Source organism: Chiloscyllium plagiosum, unplaced genomic scaffold (genome assembly GCF_037043375.1).
Source record: "Chiloscyllium plagiosum isolate Xiang-an unplaced genomic scaffold, Cpla_swu_hap1 HiC_scaffold_12, whole genome shotgun sequence".
Classification (NCBI taxonomy): Eukaryota; Metazoa; Chordata; class Chondrichthyes; order Orectolobiformes; family Hemiscylliidae; genus Chiloscyllium; species Chiloscyllium plagiosum.
The window spans coordinates 31,771,711-31,785,670 of NW_028270150.1; the positions used below are offsets into that span (position 1 = coordinate 31,771,711).

The following is a 13,960-nucleotide window of genomic DNA, read 5'->3' on the forward strand; positions in this document are numbered from 1 at the left end:
TGGGTTCATGTCACATTACAGGTGATCACCATTGCACTACACACACACACACACACACACACAAACACAGGTACACACAGACACCCACACACACCCTTATAGACACACACACACTCCCACATGCACCCCCTCACAGACTTAAGACACTCTGCACTCACTACACACACACACACACACACTTTCTCACACTCACAACCCCCACCCCAGACAGACACACACACACAGACAGACAAAGACCCACATGCACACATATATTTTGTGGGGTGAATTTGTACTTGCAGAGTTACATTGTACTTTGCTCAAAAACTGCATGCATTCATGTAGAACTCTGAGCTCAAAAACTGCATGAATTTATGTAAAACTCTGTTATCTCACTTTTTAGATTAGAATCAATCTAAACACCATGGCATAGACAGAGAACACAGGGGGCTAACACCGTCAACATATTGTCTAGCTATCACCATTGTTAACAGCTAACCCGAGAATGCAACTTTTTAAAAAAAGGTTTTGTGATTTACACATGAAAGAAGTGAAACTATCACTGTATTCTAACAGATGAAAGGCTTAACAGACAATCAATTTTTCAATGTATAATTTCAGTTACATCACACTGTAAATTTTTGCTATAAATTCTGTGTTACGATCGAGCCCTCCGCTATCACCTGATGGAGGGTCGCTCCGAAAGCTAGTATGCTTCCAATTAAACCTGTTGGACTATAACCTGGTGTTGTGTGATTTTTAACTTTGTACACCCCAGTCCAACACCTGCATCTCCAAATCATGCTTTTATACAGGTTGTCATCATGCTTCCATTCGGTAATCGGTGCAGAAACCATGATGTGTGTATGTTGATGTCATGGCTAAGTTAAACAGCCATGGTAAAGTCTGTTGATTATTACAAGTCAGGTTTTTGTGGCTTCTCTGCTTACATATAATTATGTTTGCAGACGATAAAAGCACTAACATAGATACTGTGAAGATAAATTAAAAATTTAAGTGTAAATTGTTCAGTTTTTTACAGTAGAAATACATACTTTAATGTATTCCTTAATAATTTACTCTTTCGTATCTATCTCTGTGCTCTAATCATAAAGTAACCATGCTCAACATCTTCCCATTATATGCTCGAATATCAATTATCATTCTGAAACTCTTTCTCAATTTGAAAGCAGAAAGTGCTTTCACTTTGAAACAACATGGATCAGTTATTCTTTGCCTTTAAACAGAAACAATATCAAAAACTGAAAGGGACACCAGAAAGTTGAATGTGCTTTTCTCACCAACCTGGTTTTAGCATCTGTTGAGCAACTTTGGCAACATAAAGTGCCAAACAAAAGGTGAACTTCATATTAGGTTGACAGATCCCATTTTTCACCACATCCAATAGATACAGCAGCTACACAGCAGAAAGAAAAATGTAGGCACGCATTATAATTTTGAACAATAAAACTTTGAGTATTGGGTACAGGTCCTTAGTCGAATGCTTGAAAGTGAATCTAATTACTGAACTGAAAAGAAAATAAGGTACATAGGAAATGAAAGCTTTGAGGGCTGAAGCATAGAGATAATATTGCTCCTATAAATCAGTCGTGCAACCACACTTAGAACAATGTGTATAGTTCTGATCTGTGCAGCACAAGGGAGACATTATACTTATTGAAAACAGATGTAAGAGAGTAACCAGAAAGACTGAAGGTCTGGAGGGATTGGATTAAAAGCAGTGGGTATTACAATTGGATATGATCTTACTGGGAGGAAAAGGTTGAGAGGTTAAATCATTGCTATTAACAGGAGATAAGGTAATGCAGATTAATGACAAGCTTGTTCAACTTGTCCAGAACAGCAGAACAGAAAACAAAGCCCACACCTGATGGCTGTAAATTCAAAACCAAGGAAGCAAAATTTCAATGAACAAGCATTAATGGAACAGACTCACTGGGGAAGGCACAAAAGCAGTTAACATTCATTAACTCAAACGCAAATCAAATATCTTTCAGAAAATAAAATTTTTGGTTGGAGTAATTAGAAACAGCAGGTAGGGAGATTTTGAACCCTGGTTTCCCAAAGTTATTCATTTCTGCAATTTCCTCTTGTCAAATTTGATTCTGTTATGGACTAATTAACAGAGATGAGTTGCTATGAAGAGTGAACAACAGGAACTCACTCCCTAACGTCACTGTTGATTAACCTAAACGAAATGGGCTGCAGCAAATCAAGACGACCAACACCATAGGGCAACTAGAGATGGGCAATAAATGCTGGCCCAGCCAGTGACGCCATATCCCATGAATGAATAACAAAAATCTGTCATTATTACACCATGCAACTTTCAGGATGGTAGAAGGTTAACAAGATGGACCTTGATCTTTCCTCATTTAGCAATTCATATGTTGCTATCTTTAAATTAATTTCCACTTTTAAGTAGGAAACCAAAACACTGTCTCCTGGAAATCTGAAGCCAAAACAGAAATGCTGAAACTTCTCAGTAGATTATGCAACATCAGTGGGAAAACAGAGTTAACATTCCAGATTGCTAATCTTTTGACAGAAATTTCTCAAATTCTGAAATATTAACTGTGCCTCTCCCTCCACAGATGTTAACCAATCCTTTTTTTTATACAATACCCCTCAAATTCCATGAGCACATATCTTGCCCATTACCTTTTGAGTGGTACCTTATTGGATGTCTTTGAAAATCAAAGTATACTACATCTACTGATTTTTCTTTCTCTACCCCAATAGTTACATTTTCAAAAGAAAGTATTATTTTGTCAATCAAGATTTCTCTTTCGTTATATCATGTTACCTCATGTTTAATCATACTATGAATCTGAGTGTATTGTTAAACTTCCTCAGAGTCCATCATTTTCCCAACAGATGTCAAGGCAAATGTCCTGTAGACCCCTGCTTTCTCTCATGATCCTTTCTTTAAATGTTAGAGTTGATTCCGTTTAATTCACTGGGACAATTGTAGATTTGAGGAAATTTTGAAAAATCATAATAATTTCTTCCATCATCCCTGAAGCTCTTTTAGAACCCTAAGAAGTAGGCCATCAGAGACGAAACAGAAAGTGCTGAAAAAATAATCAGATCTGGCAATGACTATGGTGACAGAAAGAGAGTTAACACTTCAATTCAATTTCTTCCGACTTGCTCAGTATTTTCAACACCTTCTATATTAATTTCAGATTTCCAGCAACTGCAGTATTTTGCTTTTATTTATTTGGCCGATCAGGTCTTGTGAGATCATTTGTCTTTTAGTCCTTTTTCTTTCTCTAATATCTTTATTCCCCAATATGTAATTATCTCAAGCTCAAGTTCCTCATTCTCATTAGCTCCTTGGTTACTCTCTATTTCTAGTATGCAAATTATGTCTTTTGTGAAGACAGACATAAAATATTTGCTTAGTTTAATTTACAAAAGGGTAAGTAAAAATATATAAAACTATAATATCAGCATGCGTACAGTTCCTGCTGTTTTATGCTCGGTCAATTTATCACAAAATATCATTGATAAGACTGACAAGATGTGTTGAGAACTTTAATGAAACTGCAGACAACAATGAAACAGGCTAACTGGTACAGTCTGTGCGTATGCCTGTGTGCCCCAGAGTAACAATGAAGGTTCACAACTCTGACTGCATGCTAGTCTATGGTACTGACAGTCAGAACCAAATCAAGGTGATTTACTATGTCAGATCTTTTCCTGTGGAGAAAGTCTGTAGACATCATGGATACTACAAGACATGAGAAGCACATAACACACTCCCAGTGTTTTGGATGGATGTATTTTGAAAGATCCACTTAACTCTGAAAGACAAGCATCGGTCTGAGACTGATGCAAATTGTACACCACGCATTTCACTTACCTGCTGCTTTTCCTTAAAGCGAGCAGCCTCCAGATGCATGTGATAATTACTCAGGATGTGATAGGCCGCAGCTCTTACATTTAGATCATAACTACTAAGAGCTGCCACAGTTAGTCCCAAAGCATTAACATCCACAAACTTGTAGCAGTCTACCACAGCTTCTGCAAAAGAAAAACAAAAATCATAAAGATTTAAATTTATCTGACATTTCATAGCAGATATGATATGGATGATATTCCTTCAAGTACAAATACTGATTTTGAACAGCAACCACTGTTCTCTAGTTAGATGTGGCAGTTATTTTGTATTTAGCAATATGCCATAAGTAGCAATTGTGAAATGATGTGAAATTACCAACAACTTGGTATTGGACAAGGGAAAGATGTTTGCAGGTAACAGATTATTTTCTCTTAATGCAGGAAGACCAGGTGTTGGAAGGCCTTACTTGAAAGCATGTGTTTATGGACCTAGAACTTATTGTCCATCATGGAGGAATTGCAGAGGCAAGGAAAATCTACCAACACTGTCACTACTATTGAATGGGCTCCTCACTGTGATCAGGAATGTGGTAAGAAGGTATTTTACTTTTAACTCAAAGTGCTCTTTGGCAACATTTATCTATCTAGCAAGACTTCCATCACACTCTTAACCACAGTCTATTGACGATACAGACTATCCTCTGGGAATAGAGGAGAGGGCTAAACATGAGCAGATTCTCTGCAGCATTCCAGTGGCTCCAAAGTATCAACCTTGACAATGGCAGCTTGGAACAAAGCCAACCCTTTGTGTTAGAGTTAGGAATTTGATTGACCTATCACGACAAAGGCGCAGAAGGGAAAGCCCATCAATTTGAGCAGATATTTTCACATCTCAGACTCCAGTAATGTCAGAAGCCAATTCCTCATTAGGTCAAATGAAATTGGTGGATGAGCAGGGGAAATGGGCCAGTTCAATAATGTCCTTTAGGGGAGGAATCTGGGGTCCTTGCCTGGTCTTCCCTACAGGTGACTCTAGACCCACTCTTAACTGCCCTCTTGGGCAATTAGGGATGGGCAATAAATGCTGGTTTAGTTAGCGATGCACTCACCCTGTGAATGAAGAAAAAAAATGGATTTGAGTCACCTGTACTTGTAAGCTTCCAGTTTAGCTGGTTATCATCCAGCAATATCTTGTGTACAATTGGGTTTCTCTGAGCCTTGAATGTTGTCAACCGATGCAAAGCTTTCTTTTTTCATGTTAGGTAACTGAGATGTGCACCTATGTAAAGACTTGGTGCACTCTGTAATCAAGCTAACAGAACCTGTACTAATTTCTTGGCAGTTTGATATGGAGATTATTAACCTTGGTGGTGAATGTTCGACACATCAATACCAAAGTGTTAAGAACCATTCAAAAAAATCGACCTCTACCGACAACTTAACTCAGGGGGCCACAAGAATAATGTTGTAGGAAAGGTAAACAGCTGATGAGGGGTGCATTCTGTTCAGAGGGTTAGCTTGATACAATTTCTGAACAGGATACAGCGAGGTTATTCTGCATCTAATCTATACCATACTTGTTCTGAATGTATCTGATGCAGAAACATTCCATTCTATACTTCTAACATCCCTTCCATTAATGACTACAAAGCAAAGGATTATTAAATAATCTAAATTAAGTTTATGATCACAGCTCTTCCATAATGTAAATTACACGGTCAGTACACACTAGTCTCATTTTGCAAACAGGGAATTAAAATAAAGCAGACAAGATTGATTTTGAACTACAGGAGAGAAAATTGATAATTTCATGCATGTGACTGTGTTCTGTTTTGTTCTTAATTTCATACAGTCCAATGATCCAGCACATCTGTGACATCACTGAGCAAAAGGACACAAATGCTTATTTGAGATTTTTAGAAATCTAGAGCCAGTTAACCCTAACATTAGCTGGAACTAATGAATACAAAAAATTAAAACAAAGCAATAAGTTGGTGTTCATCATTGGATTGCTTTAGAATTTTGATGCAGCAAAGCTGCAGTGATCCTGAAGCCTACCAAACTGTCTCAATTTGTTTCTCTGCAAATGCGTCTCCAGACTTTGTGTTTTCATAACGGACTTTCAATTTTGAAGCCATAAACGCGGTTTTCTATTAATGTAATGCAATTGACGACAGGGCTCCTCGGATGCTGCCTGAACTGCTGTGCTTTTCCAACACCTCTAATCCAGAGACAGGGATTAAAGACCTTGCTGCAAATAGGACCTATGAATGTAGTGTGCGATCATTCAAACAAATTACAAAGTAGGAAACTTATTTCAAAGTAGCCACAAAAAGTCTGAGATTATATTATCAGGGTGATTTTTATAAACTTTGTTCCTGGGAGCTTTATTATGTGAACGCCTTTCATGTGAACAAAATAAGTTTCCCTAGATCCATTATTTAATGTGGTGTGATAAAAATAACAAATGATATGTACATATAAATAGAGACCTTTTTTTGATTCACTTATGGAATGTGGGTATTGCCCTTGCGTAGTTGCCCTCAAGAAGGTGGTGGTGAGCTTTCTGCTTGAACTGCTGCAGTCCACCTATTGTAGGTTGACCCAAAATGCCCAAAGAGGGCATTCCAGGATTTTGACCCAATAACAATCAAAGATTTATTTCCAAGTCAGGATGGTGAGTTGCTTAGAGGAGAACTTGCAGATGGTGGTGTTACCACGTATCTACTGCATTTGAACATGGAATGCTCGGATATCTGAGGAATTGTAAATGGTGCTAAACACTGAACACATCATTAATGAACATTCCCACTTGTGACATGATGATGGAGGCAAGGTCACTGATAAGGAACTGGTTGAGTCATAAAGAGAGTTCAAGATCACTTATTAGCTATGGAATACTAGATGTTTTTCTAATTTATTCTCTTGTAAAATAATTCAACTTCAGCTGATGAGGACAGAGTTACATCATTGCTGGAATCAAATAACTCACTCAGTTTCACTCTCAGAAAATCTGCTGAAGAAACTTTCATCCATGTCTATATCACTTGCATACTCAACTATTCCATCCAAAGCTCTCCATGCCAGCCTTTCATCTTCTACCCTCTGGAAAGCATAGTTCATTTAAATCTCTGCAGTTGTATCATATCCATCATCTGACGTCACTCAGTTATCTTTTCTTCCCTCAACAACACACATTGTTACTGGCTCTTCCTTTGCCTCAAACAATGAAGGTTTTATCCTCCATAATCTCAACTTTTTGAAAATATTCATCTATACCAAGCTATTATTTCATTTTCCTCTAGCTCTGGTCTTGTTTATCCCCTGCTCCTCACTTGACTTTTGACTTTCACCAGGCCAATCCTATGCTCTGGAATTTCCTTCCTAAATGCTCTTTTCCTTAACAGTCCCATAAAATCAAATTTTTTTGCCAGGTTTTTCATTACTCCTCCAAAATAAAGAACTTGCATTTACGTAGTACTGCAGAATGTCTGAAAGTATTTTACAAACAATGACGTATCAGTGAAGTGCAGTCATTGTAGTGTAGACAGCCTAGCTGCCAATTCACATCAGACAGATCTCACAAACAGCAGGGAGAAAATAACCAGATAATCTGCTTCTTTGCTTTTGGTTGAGAGACAATCATTGGGGGGGAAATTCTATGCTCTGAAAGTATGCCATGGAGTATTTCACATCAAACCAAGATAGATGATGGAGCTAAAGACCACACCTCTGACAGTACAGCATACCTTCAGCATTGCATTGCAGTGTCTGTCTAAAGTAATGCGCTCAGATATCAGAGTATCTTACACAGTCCTATGACTCATAGGCAAGAATGCTACCCATTGAACCATTGCCAATAATGCCAAATTTTATTTCAAATTCATGATGTTTTCTTACATTCAAGGTGCCACATTAAAGTCACGTTCTAATGAACAAAGGTTTTGCTTCTGTGATTGGGAGTATCTGTTATTTATGCAATCACAATTCAGTTGAGTGAAAATCATGGTCTTTAGGAATAAAAGGAGCATACATTGTTTCTATACCATAACATCATGGATCATGTTTAAAACTAATTGTCCCTTCTTCAAAGTGGATTCACTCAGTTTTAGTCTCAGGTTATTTCAACCCAATTATTGGGTGCGATTGGCTAACAGGCTTTGCAAATTGAATTAAAAGGGTGTAAGTAAAGGCTCTTCTTTTACCAGGTCTAAAATACAATACTTGCTAAAGGTAACTTATTGAAATAATGGCTCCAAACTAATGATCCAAACATTCAAATACACAACACTAACACTTTTGTTCAACAGACAGAATAACTCCAAAAAATACATCACTGTATTCTTTCATGGGATTGGGCTTCACTGGAAAGGCACATCCATAATTAGCTTTGAATCTAGTGGCTTGCTAGGCCAGTTCAGAGAACACTTAAGAGTCATCAATGGGCTGGATTAAGTAAAAAATGGCACATGCTTTCCCTAAAGGAACTAAATGGGTGTTTATAACATTCGGTGGTAGTTTCTTGCACCTTTGCTGAAACTAGTGTCATATTCAAGATTTATTAATTGATTTTAATTCTACGAGTTGCCATAATAGGAACTAAACAGGAACTAAATCCACCAAACCCGCACATCTTTTTACTGTGGAAAGAAACTGGAGTATCCAAAAGAAACTCACACAGACATAGGGAGCACATACAAACTACACATACACAGTCATCCAAGGCTGGAATCGAACTTGAGTCCCTGGTGCTGTAAGGCAGCAATGCTAAGCATTGAGCCACCCTGCCATTGTTAAATAATTTCAGAAGGGTGTGAGGTGTCATGAGATTAAGGGTTCCTTTTATCAAAAAGGGACAAATTATACTCTTTGACATATCTTTGATGCAGTAGGAAAAGTCCCATCGATTGCCTGAGTGTATCAGATATTTAATACATTTGTAAGTAAGTAAAAGCAAAGATCACCTCTAAGAGACTCGGGTAACAGTACTTTTTGTGCTCTAAATAAACACTTATTGTCAGATTATTTCAAACTCTTTTACAAAAGGTATAGTGAAAGGGACATCACACACAATTTCAACAAAAAGAAAATAAATAAACAGATTAATTTAAAAAGAGTGCAGTGCTGAAAAAGCACAGCCGGTCAGGCAGCATCCGAGGAGCAGGAGAATCAACATTTCGGGCATGAGTCCTTCACCAGGAATGAGTCTTGTGGGCCAAGGGGGCTGAGAGATAAATGGAGGGGGATGCACCTATTGTATTCCAGCTACCTCCTTCCCTTGCCCCACTCCCCTTTCATTTATCTCACAGCCCCGTTGGCCCACAAGCCTCATTCCTGATGAAGGGTTAATGTCAGAAACTTGATTCTCCTGCTCGTCGGATGCCGCCTGACTAGCTGTGTTTTTCCAGCACCACACTCTTCAACTCTAGTCTCCAGCATTTGCAGCCCTCACTTTCTCCTACATTAATTTAAAGGTCTATTAAAATTCTAAAAACTGTAAATTGTAAATCAGAAGTGGAGCAGAAACTATCAGCAACATGAGGAGCATAGAGAGCCTTCTAAAAATTGTAGGACAAAAATGTGCTTATGTACTGGGCTTTATATAGCGCAGAAGGAGTTGGTGACATGGGTGATGCTCTTGTAATTATGTGAAAATTAGGGACTTGCTGAAGCGTGCGACATTGCACAACCAATTGATAGACCAAGTTCATATGATGACAGCAGAACACCAAAGAGAAGCAATAGAAGCTACTCTTTCAAACATGGAATCAAGGCACATTAGTGAAGTCAATATTAAATATATTAATGCTGCTTTTGTGCCAATACTGACTGTGGATTCCAAACTGGAAACATTTTCCATGGCCTAGTGTAGACTTTTACAGAGATAACAACTCTTCACAATACACCCACAAAGTAATTGATATGATAACCAAATCTTCTTTGTACACCCTCTTAACACACATATGGTAATCCAGAACATGGAAAAGAGGATGATTGTTTAAATAATGCCTCTCAAAGATGTTTCAAAGGGCTACATTTTGAAATGTAATTACTTATTTAACGCAGCTGCTTCATAAAAAGCAAGTTGTTTAAAACAGTTCAATAATGACCAATCCATCTTGGTTCATGGTGAAAAGCGTACCAGCCAGAAAGCAGAGACATTTCTTGTTTTTACCCAGTTGTGTTGTGGATTTATTTTTCACATCTATGGAAAACCACTGGGATAAACCTGACTGAACGTACTTTTGAAAAGATGGTATCTTGACAATGTGTTACTCTCTTAGCAGATGAAAATTCAAGCATTTGGGCCAAGACAACACAGAAAAGCTGATTTTAATAAATCATGCTTCCAAGATGGAGTCTTGCCTGAGGGTCTGTGACACTGTAAGTGTCCATGACCTCTTTCATTATGCTCCGAAAGACTTGGATCTGAGCTGAGAGTATGCAATCTTAGAAAATTGCCTTTCGAGTTACTAAAAGTAGAAAAACATTACACAGAGCTGAATTAAACTTAAAGGGTGACATCAAACTCTTCAGAATTTAAAAAAAATTACCATGCACCTTCTAAAAGGAGAGAAATTACACCCTTGAACAGGAGAAATAAACTGTGAACTAGTCGTAAAACCACCATTATATTTAACAACCTTGAAAAGTGAAATGCATCTAAAATGATAAAGACACTTTCATTGACAGATTTATGTCAGACAAATGTAGTCTCTTTCATATTTCAAGGTCACTACCTCTTACAAAACAGCTATATATATCACAACTAATGGAGACAGCATGACATTTTTATTTAAGATCCAGCACAGACAGTGAAATAGTCAGATAGGGATAACAGAGAAGTTTCTGGATTAGTGGTGCTGGAAGAGCACAGCAGTTCAAGCAGCATCCAAGGAGCTTCGAAATCGGCATTTCGGGCAAAAGCCCTTCATCAGGAATTTGCCCGAAACGTCGATTTCAAAGATCCTCGGATGCTGCCTGAACCGCTGTGCTCTTCCAGCACCACTAATCCAGAATCTGGTTTCCAGCATCTGCAGTCATTGTTTTTACCATAACAGAGAAGTTGCTTTACTTTGTGATATCTCATCAGACTATTTTGACTGCAACTACAGAAAGTTAAAATTTTAAAGTCTCAATTAGCTCACTGCTGGCCCTCTCTACAATTAGCATGAGCATGTATCCTCAATTGCTTATAATGATCTCTTTCAGGTATTTCTTCATGATAGAATGGTAGTCCATATAACATTCATTCAAATTCAGAAACTTAACTGGCACAGGTTTAAGGGAACAGTAAGACAGAGTTAAAAAAAAAAGACCTAGAGGAATAAAGTTCAAATTACACCAGGACCAGACAAGGCGCAAATGTTTAGCACTATTCTTCTTTTGAAAATACCGAAACTGTAGAAAGTGTTACTGTTGTGGGGAAATACATTTCAAACACAAACTGTGTATGTGATGAATTCGATGGCACATGATTAGTGCTTTGTGTAAAATTAGACTTGGCAGCAATGACTCATTTATTACAGAAAATGAGGTAATGGGCTCACTTTTAACTCAGTCAAAACTCATCAATTTGTACAGGGTCAAAATTTCATCCCATATTCCTAATTTAGCGTAATCGACAATACTTGATCTTTTTCCATAAACATTTCCCCATAAGACCAGAAGAAATAGGAAAAGGAGTAGACCTTTTGACCCATTGAACCTGCTCAACCATTCAATAAAATAATTGCGGATCTGACATTCTGCACATCTCTCTCCCTGTCACCCTGATCAAGAATCTGTCTCAGTCTTAAATATGAACAAAAACTGCACCCCCAAAAGGTGTCTATGGCAAGGAGTTTCAAAGTCTTACAAGTCTCTAAGACAAAGAAATTTATCCTCATCTCAGTCTTAAAACTGGCATTCCTTTATTCTGAGACTATGCCCTCTCATTCTAGACTCTCTAATGAGGTGAAATATCCTCTCAGAATTTACCCTGTCAAGCCCCTTAAGAATTCTATATATTTCGGTGACAGCACTTCCCATTATTTTCTAAATTTCAACAAATAGAGTTCCAACCTGTTTAACCTTTGCTCATTAGACAATCCCTCCTTACCAGCCATCATTTTAGTAAAGCTTCTCTGAATTGCCTCCAATTAAATATCTTTCCCGAAAGAAGGGGACTAAAACTGCTCACAGTACTCCAGATGTGGTCTCACCAAAGTCTTGCACAGTTGCAGGGAGGCTTCCCTACACTTAAACTTCAACCCCCTTGAAGTAAGGGCCAACATTCCACTCACCTTCCTGATTACCTTCTGCACCAGCCTGCTTGCTTTATGTGTTTTGTGCACAAGTATCCCCAGGTATTTTTGTGTCGCAAATGTCGTGAGTTAAGCTGAGCTGTCAGCTCTGGATTTTTTCACTATCTTTGGCCATGTGCTGTTCGCCTTTCCTTTATTACCCCAGATTCTCTCTTGGTCTCCTCAAAATTCCCTGAACTAAATTACTTGTTGCCAGGGTAGGAGGATTAGAGCTATAGGGATAGGCTGAATATGCTGGGGCTGTTTTCCCTGGAGCGTTGGAGGCTGAGGGGTGACCTCATAGAGGTTTATAAAATTAAGAGGGGCATGGATAGGATAAATAGACAATGTCTTTTCTCTAGGTTGGGGGAGTCCTAGAGGGCATAGGTTGAGGGTGAGAGGGGAAAGATGTAAAAGGGACCTAAGGGGCAACTTTTTCATTCAGAAGGTGGTGCATGTATTGAATGAGCTGTCAGAGGAAGTGGTGGAGGCTAGTACAATTATAGCATTTAAAAGGCATCTGGATGGGTTTATGAATGGAAAGATTTAGAGGGATATGGGCCAAGTGCGGGCAAATGGGACTAGTGTAGTTTGGGATATCTGGTCAGCATAGACAAGTTGGACCGATGGGTCTGCTTCCGTGCTGTATATCTCTATGACTCGCCGAATCTTCATTTTCATGAAAATAACTCTAACCGTGCAAACTTCAATATTCTGTCCACACATAATTCCTGAATTTCACTCAGTCATCACTGTCTCCAAAGGTGGACACTTGTTTACTGATACTTAATGCTGAGTTCATCCTATATATCTTATTATAAGCTCTCTGATCTGCTCCTATTATGAACTTCTGGACTTCCTCCCGAGTGTTTCCTCAGGATTGCATTTTAATTCACTGAAAAAGCTGTACAGTTTAATGCTGCACATTCCCATAATTTTTTTTTGGATATCACCATGTTTCTGTTTTATGGTAAAGGAGGCTCCTTGAACCGAAAAATAAGCAAGGACAGAAGAAAGATTGAAGCAAAAGTATATTGTTGAGTTAAGGCGAAGTAAGCAGCATTCTGTACCTGTCTGCACTACTTCTGAGATCGGAATACTCCATTTCCTAGCACTAACATTCACTGATTGACAAGCTCAAGAGAGATGGTGCCATGGTTAGTATAGGAGCAGTAAATCAGTTAGAGAATGGATTGCACCCAAGTACAAATATAGGTAATCATAATACTTCCTGTGCTGTGGGACAACAAAAATATCAGAAATATCAAGCAATCAGGATTGAATGCAACTATGTTAGGTTAAGTAGACTTCTTGTGTTGGATTGATAGCTGAGAGTATTCATTCATCTAGTCACAGAATTACAGAATCTCCACAGGCCATTCAGCCCATCTAGCCCACACTGAGCATCTGAAGAGCATTCTATTCAGATCCATCTCCCCACCCTATCCCTGTAACCTGAATTTCCCAAGACTAATCCACCTCACCTGCACATCCCTAGATACTACAGGCAATTGAGCGTGGCCATCCACCTAACAAGCACATTTTTGGAGAGCAGGAGGACACTGGTGCACTCGGAGGAAACCCACGCAAACAGGGGGAGAATATGCAAACTCCACACAGTCAGTCACCAAAGGCAGGAATCAAACCTGGGTCCCTTGCACTGTGAATGGGCAGTGCTAACCACTGAGCCACTGTGCCACCCATTTGGAGAGTCAGTGTGGATTTGATGGGCTGAATGGCCTGCTTCCATACTGTAAGGATTCAATGATGTGGTGTTACATTTTTTCTTATTTAAGAAATATGATTGCCGTTAAAGAAAATCTAAATCT

The 13,960-nt window shown here is 38.5% G+C and overlaps 1 protein-coding gene across 2 annotated transcripts in view; it reads right to left on the bottom strand.

Annotated features, from left to right (window-relative positions):
* The window catches only part of urb1 (URB1 ribosome biogenesis homolog), a 127,334-nt gene that overhangs the window by 34,294 nt on the left and 79,080 nt on the right, over window positions 1-13,960 (bottom strand). For both annotated transcript variants that reach the window (XM_043701201.2, XM_043701199.2), the window contains exons 31-32: window positions 3,869-4,029; window positions 1,285-1,396 (exon numbers count right to left, since the gene is read on the bottom strand). In XM_043701201.2, the coding sequence (XP_043557136.2) occupies window positions 1,285-1,396; window positions 3,869-4,029 (273 nt within the window). The remainder of the gene's footprint in view (window positions 1-1,284; window positions 1,397-3,868; window positions 4,030-13,960) is intronic.